At 33.3% G+C, this 23,157-nt stretch overlaps 1 protein-coding gene across 3 annotated transcripts in view; it reads left to right on the forward strand.

The window, feature by feature from the left end:
• Positions 1-23,157, forward strand: part of LOC114334559 (centrosome-associated zinc finger protein CP190) — an 88,766-nt gene that overhangs the window by 32,391 nt on the left and 33,218 nt on the right. For all 3 annotated transcript variants that reach the window (XM_050655530.1, XM_050655532.1, XM_050655531.1), the window contains exons 7-12: positions 403-761; positions 3,575-3,872; positions 5,186-5,358; positions 8,972-9,105; positions 16,633-16,811; positions 20,247-20,458. In XM_050655530.1, coding sequence (XP_050511487.1) covers positions 403-761; positions 3,575-3,872; positions 5,186-5,358; positions 8,972-9,105; positions 16,633-16,811; positions 20,247-20,458 — 1,355 coding nt within the window. The remainder of the gene's footprint in view (positions 1-402; positions 762-3,574; positions 3,873-5,185; positions 5,359-8,971; positions 9,106-16,632; positions 16,812-20,246; positions 20,459-23,157) is intronic.

Raw genomic sequence — 23,157 nt, forward strand, 5'->3', positions numbered from 1 at the left:
AGAGATTTCGAAATAAAAATGGTCATAACTTGTTAAATACTCTGTATAGTAATGCAAAACCCTATATTATATGAACAAGAATTATGAGGAGAATATAAATATGAAAAAATATATAGGGTGTCCCATTTAAAAAATTATATGTTTGATATACCACGCTGTTATTGATCACCCTGTAGAAATGGACATATTTTCCAAGCGTGGAGAATATCATTGCCTACATTTTTTCTAAATAACTTTTTTCGATATTCTATACCGTAATGGAATTATCGACCGATCCCGCACTAAAAACTCACCCTGTATGTGAAATAATTCCAGTAATAATAGAGTTTATGGTTTTTATTGTATTTAGAAAACACCAAAAATATTCGAACTATTAATAATCTAATATGTTTCCCTTTTTAGCTATATCTCCTGCAAGATTAACCAAACATAAAGAATCGCATGGCCCCAATGAAACCCAATGCCAAGGCTGTCACTTAGCTTTCCTGAATCACCAGTTTCTAACTTCTCATGTTAGGATAACGGGCCATTATGGCAAGCCAGGAAGAGTTACTTACGATTGCCACTTTTGTATGAAGAAACTTCAATCTGGCATGACCCTTCTGAGTCATATTAAAAGGTCACATTATAATGAGGCTTTGCGTGACGGCATTATATGTTTTGAAGATATTGATAATTTAGAAGATCTGGAAGGAGAGGAAGAACATGTAGGGTATATTTCATCCGAAGTAATAGACTCAAATGCCATACAAAAGGAAAAGGTTTGTATTTATGTTTATACTTTTAGGATGAAGTAATACTGTGTTTTCTAGATTTTATTTTCTCCATATATGCTAGCGGTTTACCTCTAAAAAGACGCTTAGAAACGGAATATAATCAATTCATTTTTTGCATTTAAAATGCACCAAACCTTTTTTACTCGATTCTATAATAGGTCTGGATCCCGCGTATGAAAAAAAAAGTTGATTAATAGCAAGCTGAAAAGGACATCGCACACATCTTATGGAAAATATAATGTCACTCAAATTCAATAAAATTTATACGAATAGATTCGTTTTAAATTAACGGCCAAATCTTATCATTGCGCCAACTCTTAATTATATTATTTATTTATTCACGGGCAAGCCCTATTCAGATATAAACGATATATTAATTATGATTAATTACGGCGCAAATTGCAATTAAAGTTTATCAAAATCACATTTTTTTAGTCAGTAAAAGTGTCAGTTACCATCATTATTGCTCTGGGTGCTATTCAAAAGAGCTTAAACCCCCCGCTGGGCCTAAGCGAATTAGTGAAACTAATCCTCTGATTTATGGAGTACCGACAATTTGGGTGTTTTAAAATATTTTTTCTCTCTCTAACTTACGTACGTATCCATTTGATTTCAGATTTATTTACTCGTATATCAATTTCTGCTCTTATTATTGAAAATATAGAGTTGGCGCAATGATAAGATTTGACCGTTAATTTAAAACGAATCTATTCGTATCAATTTTATTGAATTTGAGTGACATTATATTTTCCATAAGATGTGTGCGATGTCCTTTGTTAATAGCTTAAGGGTGTCTAGTCGGATAAACTTTGATATATGGGAACACTGTAACAGGGGCAGTTTTAATTGTGGAACAGGTTAAAAATTTGGAACGGTCAGACCACGAAAACGGCACATTTGTCCGACAGAATAGACTTAAACTCTCCGAACAGAGATTAAACCCTCATGCAAAAATCAGACTGCTATTTATCACCTGTCATAATTCCTGTCATTTGACATATTCTACATGTTCCACTCATTAAAACGCCCATTTGGTGATAAATAGCAGTCTGATTTTTGAATAAGAGTTTAATCTCTGTTCGGAGAGTTTAAGTCTGTTCTGTCGGACAAAATACATGTGCCGTTTTCGTGGTCTGACCGTTCCAAATTTTTAACCTGTTCCACAATTAAAACTTCCCCTGTTCCAGTGTTCCCATATATCAAAGTTTGGCTAGTTTTGACTAGACACCCTTAAGGTATTAACAAATTTTCAGCTTACTATTAATCGCTTAATGCACACATTTATTTGCAAAAATACGTCAAAAAATTACCTATTTATTTTATTACAGTAAAATAAACTACGAACAAGACTATTGTCACTAGACATAATCTAAGGTAAAAAGACGCATGTTTTATTAGAAAAATATAAAATAACAAATACCCTCGTGCGCTCACCCGAGTTAACTCGGTCGTAACTTTTTACATACAAAATACTACAAATAAGAGAAGAAAATCGCAATTATTCAGGTATAATAATGTTAAATATTGCTAACAGTGTGATACACTCTAAAACAAGGGGTTACACACAGAGGTACGTCACAGTCAGGGCAGAACGTGACGTCAGCAAAATAGAATTCTACTCATCGTGATCCCACCCCAGTCGGCAAGTCGATCGTAGAAAGTTTAAAATTAGAAACGAAAAAACAAGTGGACCCCTGGAGCCCATATAAAAATTTTTAGGGGAGCCAGACGTGAAGATGTTGCAGATTACATTTCATATACTTCGGATAACCATATATTTAAAGCACCCGAACAGCTAGGGGGGGCACGGCCCCCCCCTGCCCATAGGTATGGGCGCCCATGCGCAAGTGGGGATACCGTTATTTAGCGCTAGAGGAGTAAAAACGCGTAGGCGCCTTATATATCGTACAAATATTTTAAACACGAGTTAACTCGGTTAAGCGAAAGTAGAAACGTAGTTTAAACCCGAGTTAACTCGGGTAAGCACGTAAAGTGGTTAATCAACTTTTTTTTCATATGCGGGCTCCAGACCTATAAAGATATTTTTATAATGGTAGGGGAGCCCAAGCGAGGATTTTTTGCAGTTACTCGAGCGACTCACATGATCACATGGGGAGAAACCTTGTACCCTGTAAATGTACCTCTACCTTATATTGGCTCTTAATACAGAGGAGTTCGTTAAGTGGGGTCCGAAAAAAAATCTACCCTTAGAAATACTCGAAATCGTCAGATTAAGGTAAGGTAAATTAAGTACATGCAAAACAGGGTATATTTCTTTAAAAAATGACGATTTGAACCGGGCGTAAGGAAATGGGTGAGTCACAAAGTTTCACAAAAAAAAGTATTCAATCATTTTAAAAAAATCTATCGAATATCACCAAACACGACCGACCCTCCGGGGGTTACTTTAAAATCTTAAATAGAAGCCCCCAATTTTTATTGCAGATTTGGATTCTTTACCTAAAAATAAGCAACTTTTATTCAAGACATTTTTTCGGATTATGGATAGATGGCGCTATAATCGGAAAAAACGATTGTTGGAAATGGAAAATTAAATTAAAAAAATGTAAAGTCCCCCACTTTATGGAAAACTTAACTTTTTTTGGTTTTAGGACCTACTATTCACAACCCAATAGGTCCCCATAACGCTCGAGTAACTGCAAATTAAGCATACTTTCCTCCCCTACTATAAATTATATTGGGTATTAATCTGCAATATACTTAGTTAAAGTTACGCGGTATTAATCTTTTTACCTGTGTGGAGTGTAAGTACTGATTTAAAACCATTGTTTTTTTAGGTTAACATAATATCTAATGTAAAAGTTTCCCCCACTCATTCAATTCAAGGAACCAGGCAAGAAACACAACTAATACCGCTAGAAGCCAGTTCGGAAGCAGAAGCATTAAATAATGTTGCATCGGGCATTGCCACAAGTTTAGGTTTAGTTGACATAGTCGTTTTAGACGAAAATGAGCAATATATTTTGCAAGATGGACAGAGTGAACAAACCGAGTTTCTTATTCCTAACTTAGCACACGAGCAGTCGTTCTCAGGACAAGTTATTACAACTCAGAATAGTTCGGTAATACAGCAAGGTAAGTCTTTCTGTTGATATAAAGTAAATTGTAAACTTTTCACCAAATTTTTCTGTGATTCTTTAATTGACACATACATTATGTGACATATTTTATATTAAGAGCCTAAGCGCAAAATTGCATGCCAATGCTTTTTAAATACATTCATCTTTTTCGAATCCTGAGAAAACTCGTAAGTATTTTTGAACAATTTAAACGCAAATTGAAAGATTACATTATTACCGAGGGCCGAAAGTCACTGAAAACTTCTATAATGTTTATTTTAATAAGTTACAGGGGTGAAAAAGAATAGAAAATTTAGTGTGATTTTTAATTTCAAATTTCTTATTCAAAAGAATCTTTTTGTTTATTCTAAGTGACTTTCCGTCCTCGATAACAATGTAATCTTTCATTCTGCGTTTAAATTTTTCGAAAATATTCATTAATTTTTTCAGGATTCCAAAAAAAATGAATGCACTTAAAAAGTTATAAAAGCCACTATTTTTAGTTTGTTTATTGATAGACATAAAAGTTAGCTGTGTTCTGGCGTGCTTGTACTAGAGAAGAGTGAAATAACTAATTGAGATCTCTTGTCGATCCCACTAATTGAAAAGTTATCGAGGATGTTTGCTCATGCTATTACTTGTTCATGGATTTTTGTCCACAAAAACAACAATTATTTGTGTAATAAAAACTTCTTTTTGTAATTGGTATACAATTTAATTAAGAATTACAAATTCTAAAAACTCAAAATGGATTACTTTGATTTTTCAAAACGTTTTCCGACTTATCAGTCTATCTTCAGTGAACCAAAAAGTATCCCACTTAATAAAATTGAAAAAGGGTGAAGTAAGGACACTGAGTAAGTAATTTTAACCACATTTTCATTTTTATTAACAGTCAAAATTTCACCTTTTTTCAATTTTATTAAGTGGTATTACTTACTTTTAGGTGGACTGATAAGTGTGAAAACGTTTTGAACAATCAATGTAATCCATTTTGATTTTTAATTCTTAATTCAATTCTATACCAATTACACAAAGGAGAAGGTTTTTACTGAATTATCTAAGTCCGTTAATGAGACCACACAGTGCGTTAGTCCCATTTTTGTCGTTTATATTGCCCATTTAACCTCACTTTCTGTTAATAGATGAACCTGTTATGACAATCGTTGTATAGTGTTCTACTCTTTCATCTTCAAATAATTCAGAAATGTAGTTTTTCCATCCCCTTAACTGTCATTGATATTAAATACATTAAAGTTATTGGTTGCCTAAGACAATAAAACATACAAGCTTTCTTTGTAGATGGTAATCTTTACTTTTACATTTTAGGTATGATACAGAGCAGTACAGGACAAATCTCGTCAACCGATGAGCTGGTTATGGTATTAGCTGACCATGATTATCCCGATGGACATGAAGGAGAAAGTTCTGAAAATTCGAATATAGTAGTCTTGTACAGTCATCCAGTAGATGGTCAAGAGGGACAATACATTACATCTCAGGTATTTGACAAAGCTGTATCTTATAACAAATGTATCTTCTTCTTTAGGTGCCGTATCCGTACTCAGACGTTGCCGTCATCAGGTTTACAAGTTCCTGAAACCCCTCTCTATCGGCTGCTGCGCGAAATAATTCTTCTACTGTGGTTCCACACCATCATCTAATATTACGCAACCATGAAAGTTTCTTTCGGCCAATCCATCTCTTTCCCTGCACTTTTCTTTGTATTATAAAGCGAAGTAGATGGTGTTTAGGTCCTCAAATTATATGGCCGAAGTATTCTGTTTTTCTCTTCTTTATGATGTTTATGAGCAGACGTTCTGAATTCATCATTTGAAGAACATCTTCATTGGAAGTGTACGAAACTCACGGTTCGTCGGAAACATCTTTAAGATTCGTCCACAGCACCACAATTCGATTGCTTCTAACTTGTCTTCTTCTTCTTTAAGTACCGTGCCCAAATTTTAGGCGTGGGTAGCTTCCATGACAATTTGCCGATATTGTTCTCGATCTTGCGCGGCATGTAATAGTTGATCTGCTAATAAGCGACGCGTGACTTTTTCTGAAGTGTTACCAAAACCAGATGCAAAAAATCTTATTTAAAAAAATGAAGATATGGCTAAATGTATATATACACTCACCGGCACAAAATTCCGCCACCCAAAATTGTTGATTAAGTTTGACAATCTATAACTTTATTATTTGTACTTCGATTTTCAAGATTCTTGCACGAGTTTGTAGGTACATGTATTAATGTCAATTGCTATTATTCCGGTAACAAAAATTTTTTGCTTAGATGGCATTATACGGGGGTGAATGTAAGAGTTGTTTTTTCTCCCAACTTTAAAAAATTCTGTGGAAAAATTGGAGGCCTGATTTTGTTTCATACTCCTTTTGTATTATCCTTTAGGTATCACTAAGGTCTTGTTTTATGAATTATCTGAATATCTCTTTTCTTGTAAGAGCTGTAATTAAAAACACTGCTTTGAAGGTTTATTTAATTAAAAATATCAAACGCACTAAAATTAACAAAACAAAACAAATTTAACAGCAAAACAAAACAATTCAATAGCGGTTATGTCCACCTCTTGCAGCAACGACTGCTCGCAATTTGTTTAGCATCTAATAAAGATGTGTTTTCCTTGCCTGGGGAATAGCCCGATATTCCTCTACCAGAGTACCAAATTTTCTGGAGGCCTAGAATGACGGCAAATAGCTTTTTTTATTCATCCCATAAATGCTCAATATGATTGAGATCTGGGTTGCATGCGGGCCATTCTAATCTTATCAATCCAACCTCAATTGTATGAGTCAACCAGTGTTTTTATTTACAAAAAATGGTCCAGCTCTTACAAGAAAAAAGATATTCGGATAATTCAAAAAACAAAATGTTGGTGATGCCTCCGGGAAAATATGACAGGACTATGAAACAAAATCAGCTATTCCATTTTTCCGCAGAATTTTTTAAAATTAGGAGAAAATACAACGCTTGGCGTTTTAATGAGTGGTTTTAATGGTAATACAACCAAATGGGCGTTTTAATGAGTGGAACATGTAGAATATGTCAAATGACAGGAATTATGACAGGTGATAAATAGCAGTCTGATTTTTGCATGGAGATTAATCTCTGTTCGGAGAGTTTAAGTCTGTTCTGTCGGATAAAATAAATGTGCCGTTTTCGTGGTCTGGCCGTTCCAAATTTTTAACCTGTTCCACAATTAAAACTGCCCCTGTTCCAGTGTTCCCATATATCAAAGTTTATCCGACTAGACACCCTTAAGCTATTAACAAATTTTCAACTTGTTATTAATCAACTTTTTTTTCATACGCGGGATCCAGACCTAAAACAATATGAATACATGTACCTACAAACTGGTAGTGAAACAAGAATCTTGAAAATCGGAGCACAAATAATAAAATTATAAATTGTCAAACTTAATCAAAAATTTTGGGTGGCGGAATTTTGTGCCGGTGAGTGTAGCTTCAATAATATCATTTTGTATATCACTTGAAACTCTCGAAAAAACAGATGTTTCTAGATGTTGACAAAATTTTTGATCTTTTTTGGCAATTAATGTTAACAATTCCCTGTAATTGCCTCGATTGTCAGAGTCGTCGCACTCAAAATGACCACGAAACGCTAGTTCTTGTTTGGCCCAAAAACATACAGTATCTATTATAAGTGTGCTAAGGATATACCTATCTATTTTTTTAACAAACTCACGTTTAGCAATATTTGCTTTAAAAGCTTGGTTAGGAGAACTTTTGATTTTTGTTTTGCCAAACTGAATCAAATTGGGTATACATCTTACATGTAGGTAACGGAGAGATTTCATCTCTCCTTTTTAAAAGGCTAACACTGTTTAAATCGTGAACCTGGTCCACCCATTTTTGTGTAGAAACCAGAAGACATGGCCAACAATACAGTATATTTTTCTTGCAACCATAATATAAACAAGGATTTTCACTGTACCAACTAAATTTAAAATATCGAACTACTTTTGTTGATTCCTTTTTTAAATTGTTTAAAATAGGTCTTTCATTTTTAATCTCATTTTTTTCTTCAAAATTATACAAGGAGAATTACTTTTCAAGTAGTTGATCGATTAAGAAGCGACACACATCCATGGTTAACTGCACGCACACTTTTTATAGGTACTGTCACCAATTTTAAATCTGGTAACAGCGCTACTGATACACAGCGCGCTTATGGTGGCTTATTATGAGCGCCAGCGTGGGTATATAACCATTGTAACCAGAAATGATTCTGGTAACAGAGTATAATAAAGTGCAACTGAGTCACATAAACTCGCCAATATTTTCGTGTCTACGAGTAGTTGGCTATTTACTGAGTTACTACACAGTACTATTACCACATAATAATATAATAATATATTTCTATTGGTAAAAATATTGGTAAGTAGAATTATTCATCGTCATAAAATATTTATTTGCAAGGATTTTTAACTGTTACCAATGGTAACAGTAGTTACATGGACGCTTCGCCAGTGCTAATAAGCCAGTCCATCGACGAAGGTTTCGGAGCCACGAATATTTCTTCCTGTCAATTCCTCTAATTTGTCTAGCATTGTGATTTTCAACGTCCATCTCTCACAACCATGCAATAGCATAGACGACACATAACATTTCAGGACCTTCTTGCGAATATTCATCAACAGGTTTCTGTTACATAAAACTGGTTTCCAGCTCATGTAATGTTCCAGTTTCCAGTTCAACAGATGTATAACTATCAGCAATACTAGTAGAGAACCACTAAAATTACTCACTTTTCCGGACGGACCTCATCGAATTTGGCTACGCCGAGCTTTCGACTCCCTTTCTGCAGTCTTCATCAGGATTTCCGTGGCTTGTCTCTGCTTCCCCAGATCATTTCACCATTACACAGTTCACTATTCACTATACTACTGCCATTATTAGGTTAAGTTATAGCAATTTTAGACAAAGCCCAACCGCAACTTGAGTAATTTTAATATGAATTTATCTATTTATATTAATCTTAGTTACGTTTGAGTGAGGCGATTCGGCTGGGATTCCCCGTTGGTACGGTATCTCCTATACAAATGGGTGTTAATATTTAAGTTTTATACATTTTAGGGAAATTTGATGGTGAATTCTCAAACTGGTATGTTGGAATTAAGAAATAGTTCTATTGCTACTACGACAGCCAGTCAGATGATTGTAACCAATTCAGTGGAAACACCGATTGAATCTATCGAATTGATACAAAGGTAAATACTTTTTAATGTACACACAAAAAATATCACTGATATTCTACACTTAGCTATTTTAAATTCCTAGTGTTTTATAGGAAAGCAAGGATGCCAAGTAAAAATATTTATATGCTTACCAAAACAATTACGAGATACGTTGTTAGTGTCCGTTGTTCTGAGCATGTGACAAAGATAAATATCTTGTTCTTTGTCTTCTTCCAGTCCACTTAATGATTTGTCCCTTGCTATTTTAACCTTCGGATGACCAAATGGGGTAAATTTGGACCCCAGCGTATGTTTTTCTTTAATAAATTTAAAAGTATTTTCAATTTTTAACTTATTATTTTTTTATTTGACTTTAATATCATTCTAGATATCCTCATATTTTGAAATAAAAAGAATTCCCTATATTTTACGAATAAATAGCTATTTGTATAACAAGGGAGGAAAGTGTAACTTTTTCTCCCGAGAATGAAGTTTACTGCCCGACGCGTAGCGGAGGGCAGTAATCATTCAAGGGAGGAAAAGGCACTTTACTCCCATGTTATACATATGGGTTTTCCACCTTCCTCAAATAACAAGTCATTTTTTCATTTTTACTTAATTTATTTATGTAACTAACCAACAAAATTTATTAGAACTAAAACAACAAGTAGGGACAATATAACTGTCAACTGTCAAATATAAGTCAAATTATTAATGTAAACATTGTTAAATCAAAATAACAATTTACTGTTTTTTACCATTCTGCAAAATACAGGATGTTTTATAAACGTTAAAATGTATAGATACTCCGTAATAGAAAATAGATATTATACAGGGCGTCAATAAGTTATATTTCATGAATGAAATACCATGACGTCACTTTTACTTTTCCTCCCTAGGGAGGAAAAATATTTTCCTCCCTAGGGAGGAAAAGTACAACTTTGCTCCCTACAATCAGGTCCGGAAAAGTATACTTTCGGTAGAGGTAGGTGGAAAAAATATGTTCTGAAGTTGATGTTTAGTAAAATACCGTCTATTATGTGGAATTCCAAGTAGTTTTACACTGTGCGTTATCAAAATCTATTTTTAGACTGTGGTGCCTGTTATGTACGAATCATGACATTACTGTCTGCCCCAGTTAGACTTTATTATTAATATTTTGTGTATAAGATACGGCCCGCAAATATCTTACTGAGGCTGAGTTACAGGAAATTTATTTATATTTATTTATTTATTGACACAATACCAACATTAAAATTATGATTACATATTATTTTATTTTTTAAAACAACTTCATGTTTTTTTTTTAATTATCATTTTTGACCTGGGCTCATGTTTTACCCCCGTTGGTCATCCGTGTAACAAAAAAAATTAAGGCACTCGTGGGAGTGCCGACAGAAGTGAAAACTTCTTACAAAGCAAGCCCCATCGGATACACACTCTATCCCTCCTCCAACCATTATAATTATACGCAATTTAACCTATAGTATATAAATTACTAATATCTGCCTTGTCGATAACGATCGCGAGTTCAATGCTTTTTCCCCATCCAAAGAGAAGTGATATACCTACATTATATACGCATTGGGTGCATCCTATACTATTTATATATACATACACATAATACATAAACGTAAAGAATTTATTTCGGCGAAGCGACGACGGTCACGAATTTAATGCTTTTCCCCATCCAGAAAATGCACAAAATCGCTACAGAAGTTTTCACTTCAAAAATACTTTAAACACTAATCACTTAAAATGATTAGAGTAGGGACCGTGTGGCCCCTTATGCGCTTGCTTCGCAAGCTTCTTCGGGTACACACTCTATCCCTCCTCCAACCATTATAACTTCGTTCGAACTTATACATACGCAATTCAGCCTATAGTATATAAATTGCTAATATCTCGTCGTAGCGATGGCGGTTTCAATACGAATTCAATACTTTTTCTCGATCCAAAAAAAGTTCTATACCTATATTATACACGCGTATACCTATATTATACACGCGTTGCGTGCATTCTATACTATTTATTATATACATACACCTAATATGTAGGTACCACAAACGCGAAAATTTCAAACCAATAAGCCTGTTGTCACGTCCGTACAGAATGCTTGCCAAAATAATTACTAACAGGCTATCAAATAAATTCGATAGTTACAAGCCTGTTGACATAGTATCATAGAACACCTACAAACAATAACGACACTTATCGAAAAGTGCAACGAATACAATGAACCTCTTCATTTGGCATTTGTGGATTACAATAAGGCATTCGATTCCATAGAACTCTGAGCCGTATTAGAAGGAATGAATAACGCAAGGATTGATTCTAGATATAGGATACTCCTCAAATACATAATATACGACAATGCAAGTATGCAAATAAATGTCACAGAAGGTCTAACAACAAACAGAATAAGAACGGAGAGAGAAGTTAGACAGAGGACAAAAACAAATAAAACAAAAGTGATGACAAATCAATATATCACAATCGACTTAGATGGAAGTGATATCGAAAGTGTCGAAAAGTATATATAGCTAGGTCACACGATCAAACTAGGCAAACAGAATTAAACGGAAGAAATAACTAGAAGAATATGAATGACTTGGGCAGCAGTAGCAAGACTCAGTGGTGTGTTGAAGAACAAAAAGATAGCAATAAATCTAAAGAAAAGGGTATGCAACAGTTGTATTCTACCCAAATTTTAAACTATAACCCGTGATCAGAATAATATCCACTTGCCGTTGCGTTTAGTAAATTTCCGACTTATTTCGTATGCTTTAAATGATGACGCACGGGTAAAGACTCGCGGACTCAGCTGTACACATAATAATATACATATACGTACAACATTTATTTCGCCGAAGCGATGACGGTTGCAATGACGATCGCGAATTTAATGCTTTTTCCCATATAAAAAGTGCACAACGTCCTTAAAGAAGTTTTCACTTCAATAATAGTACTATTATTATACGTAAGTACATTATAATAATATACGTACAAAATTTATTTCGCCGAAGAGATGACGGTCGCGATGACGGTCGCCAAAAAAATCCTTTTTCCCATCCAAAAATAGGTTTTACATTTATTTTAAATTTAAATACTTCTATACAATTTATATATACATACACATAATATACATACGTACGCGACATAATATACATGACGGTCGCGATAACGGTCGCCAAATAAATCCTTTTTCCCCATCTTAAAATATGTTTTACATTTATTTTAAATTAGAATACCTCTACACAATTTATATATACATACACATAATATATAGCATAAGCTTCTATATCACTTCTCTTTGGATGGGGAAAAAGCATTGAACTCGCGATCGTTATCGACAAGGCAGATATTAGTAATTTATATACTATAGGTTAAATTGCGTATAATTATAATGGTTGGAGGAGGGATAGAGTGTGTATCCGATGGGGCTTGCTTCGTAAGAAGTTTTCACTTCTGTCGGCACTCCCACGAGTGCCTTAATTTTTTTTTCTATTTGGTGTCCATTCGATTATACTCTGTACATTACATTTTGTTCTGATCTCGTCACTCCTTATTCAATTGCTCAGCGTATTTCGTGGAATTCTTGTGAGTATTTTTATTTCCGCAGTTTCCGGCATTCTGTGACCAAAAACAAAGTGACAAATAATATCAGAAAAATGGTAAATCTGGCAACATTGCAAGTATCAAATTTGTAACCTCCATATTGAACAATAGGCGTATTTCGTTTTTTGTACAATTGGGACCATCCGTTTAAGAGATCATTAGGCCTTTCCACACTTTTAATCCACTCTGTATATGCAATATTTAGTCTACTACGTATTATTATTGAATGCAAATTAAAATAAAATAAATATGAAAAATAAATGCTAATCTTGATATAATTTATCTTTGTGGATTTTGAAACATTTGCATTTTTAGTAGATAATCCCCATTATCAGGATTATTATTCTCTCTGTTTCATTTTTTAACATTAAATGTCAAAACTAAATTTAGTGTAAATATACAAATAGTAGAGTCTGGTAAGTGTGAACTTTTTGCTCGTTTCTGTTTTACTGTCTTCTTTTTGATTTTCTGTATACTTTTATATTCATAGAGGCATTTAATTTCTCAAGTTTCCGTCTTAGTTAGAATCCTCCTTGCTGTGACAATTGTAATCCATTGAATAGGATAGTCTATGGAATTTTTTTTAAACAACTGTAAAATTTTTAAGCTAATGAACAAATAAAATAACTTATTTAAAATTTAAAGACTTAAAAAATTAAAGACATTATTATATTATGTATTTACATTAATTAATAAAAATGCAAGTTAACATTGATATTGTAACCTTAACGAACGAAAAAAGGAGGAATATCGTAATTTTGCAAGTAAATATTCATTTCTTCGTAAAAACATGGAAAATAAATAATTATATCCTTTTAAAAGTATTGTATTTGAAAGTTTTAACTCATGGGACCCCAATATCAAAAAAACAAATATTAAAATTCGTCCACTAAAAGCTGAGATAATAGTTATTTATGAAACAGTTCGTGAAGTATGCATTTTGCGAACGCACGCGATGTTTAGAGCACGAGCGACAACGGAGCGAGTGTTATACATCGCGTAAATTCGCAAAAAGTACTTCACGCACAGTTTCATACAATATTTTATCTATGATGAACAAATAAAAAAACTGTAACTCTTCGTCACTGGAATTTATTTCTATTCTACAATTTTTAGAACTTTGACATTTAAAAATTCTAACTTCTTTCAAACCACAAAACTGTCAAAACTTTTGCCGTAATTTATTGCTCAGTATGTCATCACCATGACAACGCGAAAATTAAGGATATTTGATTATATGAAAGTGTGTCAAAAACAGTGCGAAAATGTAAGTCCCATTTAAAATACATTGTTACTTCACGCACACTTTAAACACTTCACGCACTGCTATCTATAATGACAGTTTTCACAAACTAAAAACTTATACAGTGCTAGTCAAAAGTCCGTATCTCCCCTCTTATCTTTTGAACGGTTATATCTATAATAGTGAAATTTGGAGGGAGGAAATAAACGGACGTAAGCTTCTTAACTAGTCATGACAGGTGACGTAATAGTGACAGATGACGTTACAGAGCCACTGTGACCGATAATTTTAAATGGGACCTTATGACAAGTGATACCTCGTTTGAAAGGTTTTCAAAATACCTATTCAGTCATACTAATTTTTTTGGGTTTAAGTTGATTTTGATTTTGGTGAATAAATTAAATAAATATAATACTGTAGTTTCGCATTTAATTAATAAAAATTCAAATGTCCGCCTATGGTTTTATTGTCAAAAAAGTTGACGTTTTTCAATTCTCTAGTAGTTTTTACATCAACGTCAACCTTTTTGACAAGTTATCATAGGCGGAATTTTGAATTTTTATTAATTAAACGCGAAACTACAATTTTATATTTATTTCATTTATTCATCAAAATTAGCTTAAACTTAAACAAGATTACTATGACTGAATGGGTATTTTCAATACCTTTCAAACGAGGTGTCACTTGCCATAAGGTCCCATTTAAAATTATTTGTCACAGTGGCGATGTAAAGTCATCTGTCACTATTACGTCACCTGTCATGACTAGTTAAGAAGCTTACGTCCGTTTATTTCCTCCCTCCAAATTTCACTATTATAGGTATAACGGTGGAAAAGTTACGAAGTGGGTACGGACTTTTGACTAGCACTGTACATAATATGACATAGAGTAGATAAATGAAATTTTTAAAAGCGTTTCTATTTTTAAACACGTGGTTTTATTTTCAAGACTCTGAAAATACTCTCTCCACCACTGCCTGTTGTTGATTTTTCTGTATTTTTAAAGTTTTAAATGAACATTTTAACCAGGTTGTACAAAAGAAAAAAGGGTTAAAATTTATATCTATTAAGTACTTGGCACACCAAAAATATTTGTTTAAAAAACAGATATCAAACCTTCAATAAACAGGTTTAGAAAAAAATGTTAATGAGAATTGAAAAAGTTATTCTATTTGTTTATTAGCTTAAAAATTATATAGTTGTTTAAAAAATTCCCTAGGCTTTTCTATTCAACCTGATTTTAATGATTCGAAATTTTCGAATAAAAATTCGATTTTATTTGAAACTTGAATCCCCTTTTATCTGTAAAAAATATTTCATTTATTTAAAACTTTTTTGTTGGCTCTGCATAATTTTGGAAAATTAACAACTTTTTTTCAAAACCTCAGATTGCAAAATTATTAGGTATACAGTGTGGACCAAAGAAAAGAGCTCACCTCGATATTTGGCAGTATTCACAGGTCGATTTTTGATCTAAGGGGGACACATTTTTATGGTATATACATTTATCATTTGTCAACCCCCTCCCTTCCGCTTCCCTCACCCCTTATTTTTAAATAGGGAAAAGGGGTCGTGTGCTAACTCATTTAAAAGGTTATTCAATTCTCTATTCAGTAATATTAACATTGGCATAATTGTTTGTACAGCGTGTCAAAGAAAAATTATTTTAAATTAAATTAATTGACACAAAAAGAAGAATGTATGTAATTTATTTAATTCAAAATACATTGTACTGCTGTCACAAAACAGAACATTGCTTTTCGCTTAATTTCAATCTGCCCCATCTGCCTCTTGGTAGGTTGAATATTGAATTTAAGCGAAAACAATATTTATTTGTCAAATAAACATTTTTCTCTGTTTTCTTTCAGTAGTAGAATATATTTTGAGTTAAATAATTGCATACATTCTTCTTTTTGTGTAAATTAATTTAATTCAAAATAATTTTTCTTGGACACCCTGTATAAATAATTATGTCAATGTTAATATTACTGAATAGAGAATTGAATAACCTTTCAAATGAGGTAGCACACGACCCCTATTCCCTATTTAAAAATAAGGGGTGGGGGAAATGGAAGGGGGGTGTTGACAAATGACAGATATTTGTACCGTAAAAATGTGTCCCCCTTGGATCAAAATCGACCTGTTTCTTCATTTCCTTAAAATCTAATAAACACTGCCAAATATCGAGGTGGACTGTTTTCTTTGGCCCACTCTGTATAAACTATGTGATCGATTGTGTCCAAATTTTGTGTTTTTTATATAAAAAATATTATTGAAAAACTTTGATTTTTGAACCTTTTTTTTAAAGTTTTTGCTAATTTTGCAATGATAATTATGATTTTTTCAATTTGGAATCAATTCTATTGTAAGAAATTTAATTGCAAAACTTTTTTGTCTCTCCAATTTTTTTCTAAAATGCATGCATCTCCAATTTTTCTAATTTTTTTCACAAATTTTTTAATAAAAAATTTATTCCACATTTTAAGTGTCTAGTTACTTACTAGTATCTAATATGTCGAAGCGATTGAAGCAAAAATAGATCATATACGATTTATCCAAATGAGGGTGTTTTAGAACAGATACCGCATGGTTTATTTTCTATTCATTATAATGTGCTTCGGTATTTTTCACATTGTCAAAATTCTATCAAATTTTTATGAAGATGTGCTCAGTAGATTGATGTTTTTTTTTTATTTAAAGGGAGATCGAGAATCACGAAGGACTGAAACAAGAGCCATATTTCGAGGAAGATAGAAAACCTGAAATACACCAAGTTGCTGAGACAGTAGTTACCAAGCTACACAATATGCCAGACATTCATGCCGAATCCGAGGAATCTCAAATAGAAGTACACCAAACGGAAGAGTCACTTACCACAAGTGAGTTATTATATTAGTTTTACTTATATGTAGATCTATACTACAATCACAATAAAGATGCACTATGGTTTGTTTTTTAACCAGGAGGAGTAAAGTAAAAAGACAGATTTACATCCATGAAAGTCACTAGAAAAACCACCAAATACATCTTCTTTTTTGTTGATCATGTCGGCCCTTGACGGCAATCCATAAATATTATATTATATTAATACGTAGCTAAAGAGTTCTAAAAACAACTGCTTTTTATATAAAAGCAGACTAACAATCTAAAAAATCACAAAAAATTGCCGATATAACTTAATTAACCTATGAAATACCAATAGTGTCAAAATTTGATAAATGTCATTAGTGTCAAAATTTTATAACAGTGGAGTGAACTTTCCTGCGGTTTGACCAATAATTACAAACGAGCATTACAGCGCGGTAAATTTGAATCACTCCTCCCGGTTTTAAAACAAACATAGTTGTTTGTAATGACAAATGACGTAAATCCGGCTAATAACGTTATTGGCCGGCCAATACCGACAATGGCCGTTTGAATTGGTCATTGTCGACAATGGCCGGATATTAACGGTATTGTCCATAGAAACTGGACATTGATGATAATTTCAAATTCTTGATAACATTTCTATCACTGCCCGGCCAATGTCGACAGTGCCCGTTGTTAATCGGTCAATGTTGAAATTTTGACTAAAAGATGGGTTATGTGTAGGTTTACTATTGTTTACTTCATGTGTGTACATTGTGTATTGTTTTAGTGCTGACATTACTCGTAAGTTTATTTAATAAGTGTTATCATGGATATCAACGATGTGCGCACTCGTTTTAATAATTATATAAACTTAATAGTCAAGTCAAAACGTGATGACAATAAATCATTTTTAAACTGTGACGAATACAATAGCCGAATAAGTGAAATTAACCCATTAACGCCTACGCGTACCATATCGAGCCAACAAATTGCGTACGCATCGGAGTCTATTTACTATATTATAAGGTAAAATTTAGCAGAGACATTCGGCCTATTTGTAGTTCAAGGTTACCTCTTCTTGAATGAACAACCCAAATTTAGTTTTATACCTATTTTTCAGTGTAATACATTTTTGAATTTACGGTTGGTTTTGTTTGTGCCAAAATATGGACATTCGTTTCGTGCAAGTGTTTTATTTATTATTTTTTGCAGTATTATCCCCGTTTTTGTTTTCAAAAGATGTTCTACAAACTTTAATAAATAACATGTACAGGTTTTCATAATACTTCCTCTTTTGTTTTTTTCGTAAATAGGCCAAAAATATGGGTGTTCCCAAATGGAACCGCTAGGCGGTTTGCTGGATATGTTGTTTTCACTTTTTACTTTTCTTATTTATAAAGGAATTTCTTTGAAAAAAGATCTCGATATAGCTTTTGAGGAAAACGAAAGTAATAATAATGTTTCTGCCGTTTACATAGAATCTCCAGATACTAACATTTTGACAGACGAAGATTCGGCAGATGAAAATGACGCGGGTTTTATTGATAATCGAAATAGAAACCAGCTGTCTTTAGGCGCGGAAATTGGATTTTCGAATGATACTAGAATCGAAGGCACTGCTGAAGACACGATCGTAGAAGAAATCACTTAGATCCACCCCGTACTAGCAGAGCAATTCCATCTGCGCCAACTGATGGAGGTCTACATATGTTCACGCTGCAGCAAAATGCAGATTTTTGCTATCCCAAAGAAAGGGATTTGGTTTCTACAGTGTATGATTTTCTAGAGTCTGATTACTCAAAGTATGCTGGTTCAAGCCCTTCAGAACTTTTTAGGTTACAGCAACTAGACCTATTAAAAGGTTTTCAAGGCAGGAGAAAAAAAAAACATTGTTGTTCCGAGGCCAAAAATATTGTTTTCAAAATACAATAATAATATAGGTGGTACTGATTTGATGGATAGCGATGTATCTTGCTATCGAATTGGCCGCGAACATTAAAAATGCACGCAAGTTGTATAGAAAATCTGGTCGTAACATTAGCCAATTGGAATTTACACGGGATATTATCTAAATGTATCAAATAATATAAAAAATCCCACCGAAAGCACCAGGAAGAGTGTCCGCAGCTGTAAGAAGTGACTCTCGAATTTGAGATATTCGGTACGAGGGATTAAATCATTTTGTGGTTTCTGTACCAGAAAACAAAAGATGAAGATGCGCACGCATTGAATTTTTAAGCCGAGGGAGAACAATGTGCTGCAAATATGATGTGGTCCTTTATACTGACTGTTTCGCAATTTTCATACCAAGTAACCCTTAACGAACATCTACCGGGTTCGCGCCTAGTGGTCTCATATGGGAACAGTTTTTTTCTCAATAATTGTTTCATGTACAAAAAATGTTTTTGTTACGTTTTGTACAGAATATTGTTACATTTAACGATTTTTAATAAATTTTTTCGAAAACAAAAATTTTTGTTTCTCGGCGTTAATGGGTTAAAGAAGCGAAAAATATTTTGAGAACACCCGGTGCTAAAAAAACAACAAAGCACTATAGAATGAAATTCAATGATCAAGCCAGCCACGTGCCTCTTGGAAGTTTAAACATTAATTTAAGCGAAAAACCATTGTTTATTTGTGAAATAAACATGTTTTTCTGATTAATGACAGCAGTAAAATGTATTTTGAATTAAATAAATTACATACATTCTTCTTTTTTTTTTGTTAAATAACTTAATTAAAAATAATTTTTTTGGACACCCTTGGATTCATCAACATTGACCATTTGCTTCTGGCCACTGTCGTTATTGACCGGTTATTGATGAAAAATCAAATTTTCCGTTAAGTTTTTACAACATTGGCCAATATTTAAGGTTATTGTCGTTAATAACCAAGGAAAATGGACATTCACGACAATGCCCGGCCATTAACGTCAATGTCCAATTTACATCATTGACCGTAACATATATACATTGTAAATCCCAAATCATGATTTATAAAGTTTATACAAAATCATGATTCGGGAGTGCTTTTATTTTATTGTGATTTTAGTATAATTTCTTTGCATATTTTACTAGGTGTTTTATTTCCAATGTAATAGGAATAGCCGAAAAGGATATTTTTTTCAATGATATACTATATCTTTGGCATGTGATCGCCATTGGCGAGAAAGGTATGGCTTTCTTTTGGATGGTTTTTTCTTCACATGCCATATATCAGAATTGTCCGTCATTGGAGATCAACATTTCGAAGGCTCTCGATCTTTTGCCGAAAGCATGGAATAACTGTCCTTTATTTGGTATCTGAGTCCATTCACGAATGTTTTTTAGCCAAAAATATTTTTTGTTTTTACACCTCTCTGACCTTTTATTTTGCCTTTTAGTATTAGGTTTAGTGTTCTTTATCGATTTCCCCTATATACCTCAGATAAGATGGATGATTTATTGGAATTATTTTTATTCTAGTACAACCTGAGGAACAACACGTAGAACCATCCGTTGAAGAACTTCCAAGTAGCCAAACAGAAGAAATTCAAAATGATTTTCATGAAGAGAAAGACACTAGCGAAGATAACGTTGATGGTACTATGAATGTTAATAGTGAAGAACCAATGGATATTGATGAAATTGAAAATAAGACTGCCGAAGGAGAAGTGCAAGATGAAAGTTTTGTTCAGGTTAGTTAAGCTAATGTTATATTTATTGAAAATAATCTCACTCACAACTATTTATTCTGTATATTATATTGTTATCTGATCACTATCATATTCTGATAAAAAAGATTCTAACAGCGCAACCCGTGGGAATGAGAAGACGGGGTAGACCAAAGCTGAGGTGGATGGACGGGGTAACACAGGATGCCGAGAAGATCGGAGTCGGCAACTGGAAAATGCAAGCAAGGAACAGAACAGAATGGCGTAGAAAGCTTGAGAAGGTCGTAGAAAGCTTGAGAAGGTCGAGGCCCTCTAAGCGCTGTAGCACCAAGATGATGATGATGATGATCTGATCACTATCACTGTGAACGTTGCTGCTAGAATGAATTTTGAAAAAATGGGATTAAAGCACTGTGTGGTTTCTTCAACAGAATTTATAACAGTGAGATATTACAAAATGCTTGGTTAAATCGACATTTGTCACAATACCAAAGAAACATCTTGCAAAGGTATGCAGTGATTATCGGACAATAAGTCTGATGAGTCACGGGTTGAATATCTTTCTGCATGTAATACAGAGCAGAATTTTCAAGATATTGGAGAAGATAATTGGTAATACTCAGTTCGGACTTTGGAGTGGCTTTGGTATATACGAGAGCCTTGTCTATATCCAAGTACTGATGACATTATAAATGGTGTAACCGCGAATACCTTATACATACTTATGATATTCTTCCACTCTAACTTTTCCCATGCGTCATGATTCATTTTCAAACCAGCTAAATAAAAAAATAAAGTGAAACGTACGTCTATCTGCAGTATTGGCTGTGGGTTTCGACGGTAGCGCTCTCTCGCGGTTTGAAACTTGTACTTTTCTGATAAAATTGGTGTATGTGAAATATACAAATCGAGAAAAATATATATTTATCTAGAAAAACACAAATTATGAACTGAAATATTATTGTAACCTGATAACTGAACGAATACACAGAATTAATAGTAAAAGTAATTATGTTTTTTTATTTTATTCATTATAATTTTAATATTTAATATAAACATTCGTGCGACTAGATGACTGCTTACGCAAGAGACCATTGAGAAAAAGAAGAAGTTCATGTAAAATTTAGAGGTTACCTCTGTTTTTATTGGCTGTGAGTTTCGTCGGTAGCGCTCTCTCGCGGTTTGAAACTTGTACTTTTCTGATAAAATTGTTCAAATTCAATACACAAAACTGCCACTAACAGCGCTGGCGAAAACTGTCAAATCCCCTCTACTCATCGGCTCACAGCGAATTGAGGTATTGATACATGCTGTCAGAGTGTCAGTGGTAATAATTATTAGGACATGGCTATTATCCCATGAACGTATTTTATAAAGTTAATTTATTGAAGTGTTTAATCTTTTTTTCACTATTGAGGAGATTGATGGACTCAACATTAAACAGCTTGAACACCATACAGACTATTACGAATATAGAGATAAATTTAGAACGGCAATAAATAAATTTAAAAAGTCACAACAACAAAGTTACTGTTGCTAAGAAGATTTAATATGACCTATTAGTCCTGTCGCCAGGGGGGGTACAACGGCCTCGTTAATTCAGATGGACTTACCCAAATTTTTTTTATGTATTTTGACCCGTAGAACACGAATTTTTTGGGTAACAGTTGATCCGGATGTCGATAAGATTGTTATAGACCAAGAACTTGAGGAATCAAATAACAGCGATTTTTGGCAAAACAAAACAATATTTTGTATTTTTTGGGTCATTTTAAGCAAAAAATATTTCTACAAGTTTTTTAGTAGGATGCACAGTTTTCGAGATAAACGCGGTTGAACTTTCAAAAAATCGAAAAACTGCAATTTTTAAACCCGAATAACTTTTGATTAAAAAATAAAATAGCAATTCTGCTTAGCGCCTTTGAAAGTTCAAGTCAAATTATGTCGGTTTTGATTATTTGCATTGCTAAAAATTTATTGTGTTATTGCTAAACAAAGCTACAAACAACTAGTGCGTGAGTGATGTTTCTATGATTTCTCATTTAAAATCGAACGAGTAGGTAGAATAGGTACTAGTGCAATCAAGACTATTTCTACGTTACATGCGTTAAAACGCATGTAAAAGCACGGGAAACCCTACGTGTTTATAGCTTTGTTAAACAATAAAAAAATAAATTTTTACCAATGCAAATAATCAAAACCGATATAATTTGACTTAAACTTTCAAATGCGGTAAGCAGACTTGCTATTTTATTTTTTAATCAAAAGTTATTCGGGTTCAAAAATTGCAATTTTTCGATTTTTTTAAAGTTCAACCGCGTTTATCTCGAAAACTGTGCATCCTACGAAAAAACTTGTAGAAATATTTTTTACTTAAAATGGCCCAAAAAATACAAAATATTGTTTTGTTTTGCCAAAAATCGCTGTTATTTGATTCCTCAAGTTCTTGGTCTATAACAATCTTATCGACATCCGGATCAACTGTTACCCAAAAAATTCGTGTTCTACGGGTCAAAATACATAAAAAAAACTTGAGTAAGTCCATCTGAATTAACGAGGCCGTTGTACCCCCCCTGGCGACAGGACTATATGGTTGAGAAATACAAACCTATCGAGTGAATTAGAAAAAAAAAATAATATTTTTAATGTATCAAACCTTTGAACAAACATGTTGTTCTGAAGCTATTTCCTTGTGGCATTTTTATAGTCCTGAAAGAATCAGA

Source organism: Diabrotica virgifera, chromosome 7 (genome assembly GCF_917563875.1).
Source record: "Diabrotica virgifera virgifera chromosome 7, PGI_DIABVI_V3a".
Taxonomy (NCBI): domain Eukaryota; kingdom Metazoa; phylum Arthropoda; class Insecta; order Coleoptera; family Chrysomelidae; genus Diabrotica; species Diabrotica virgifera.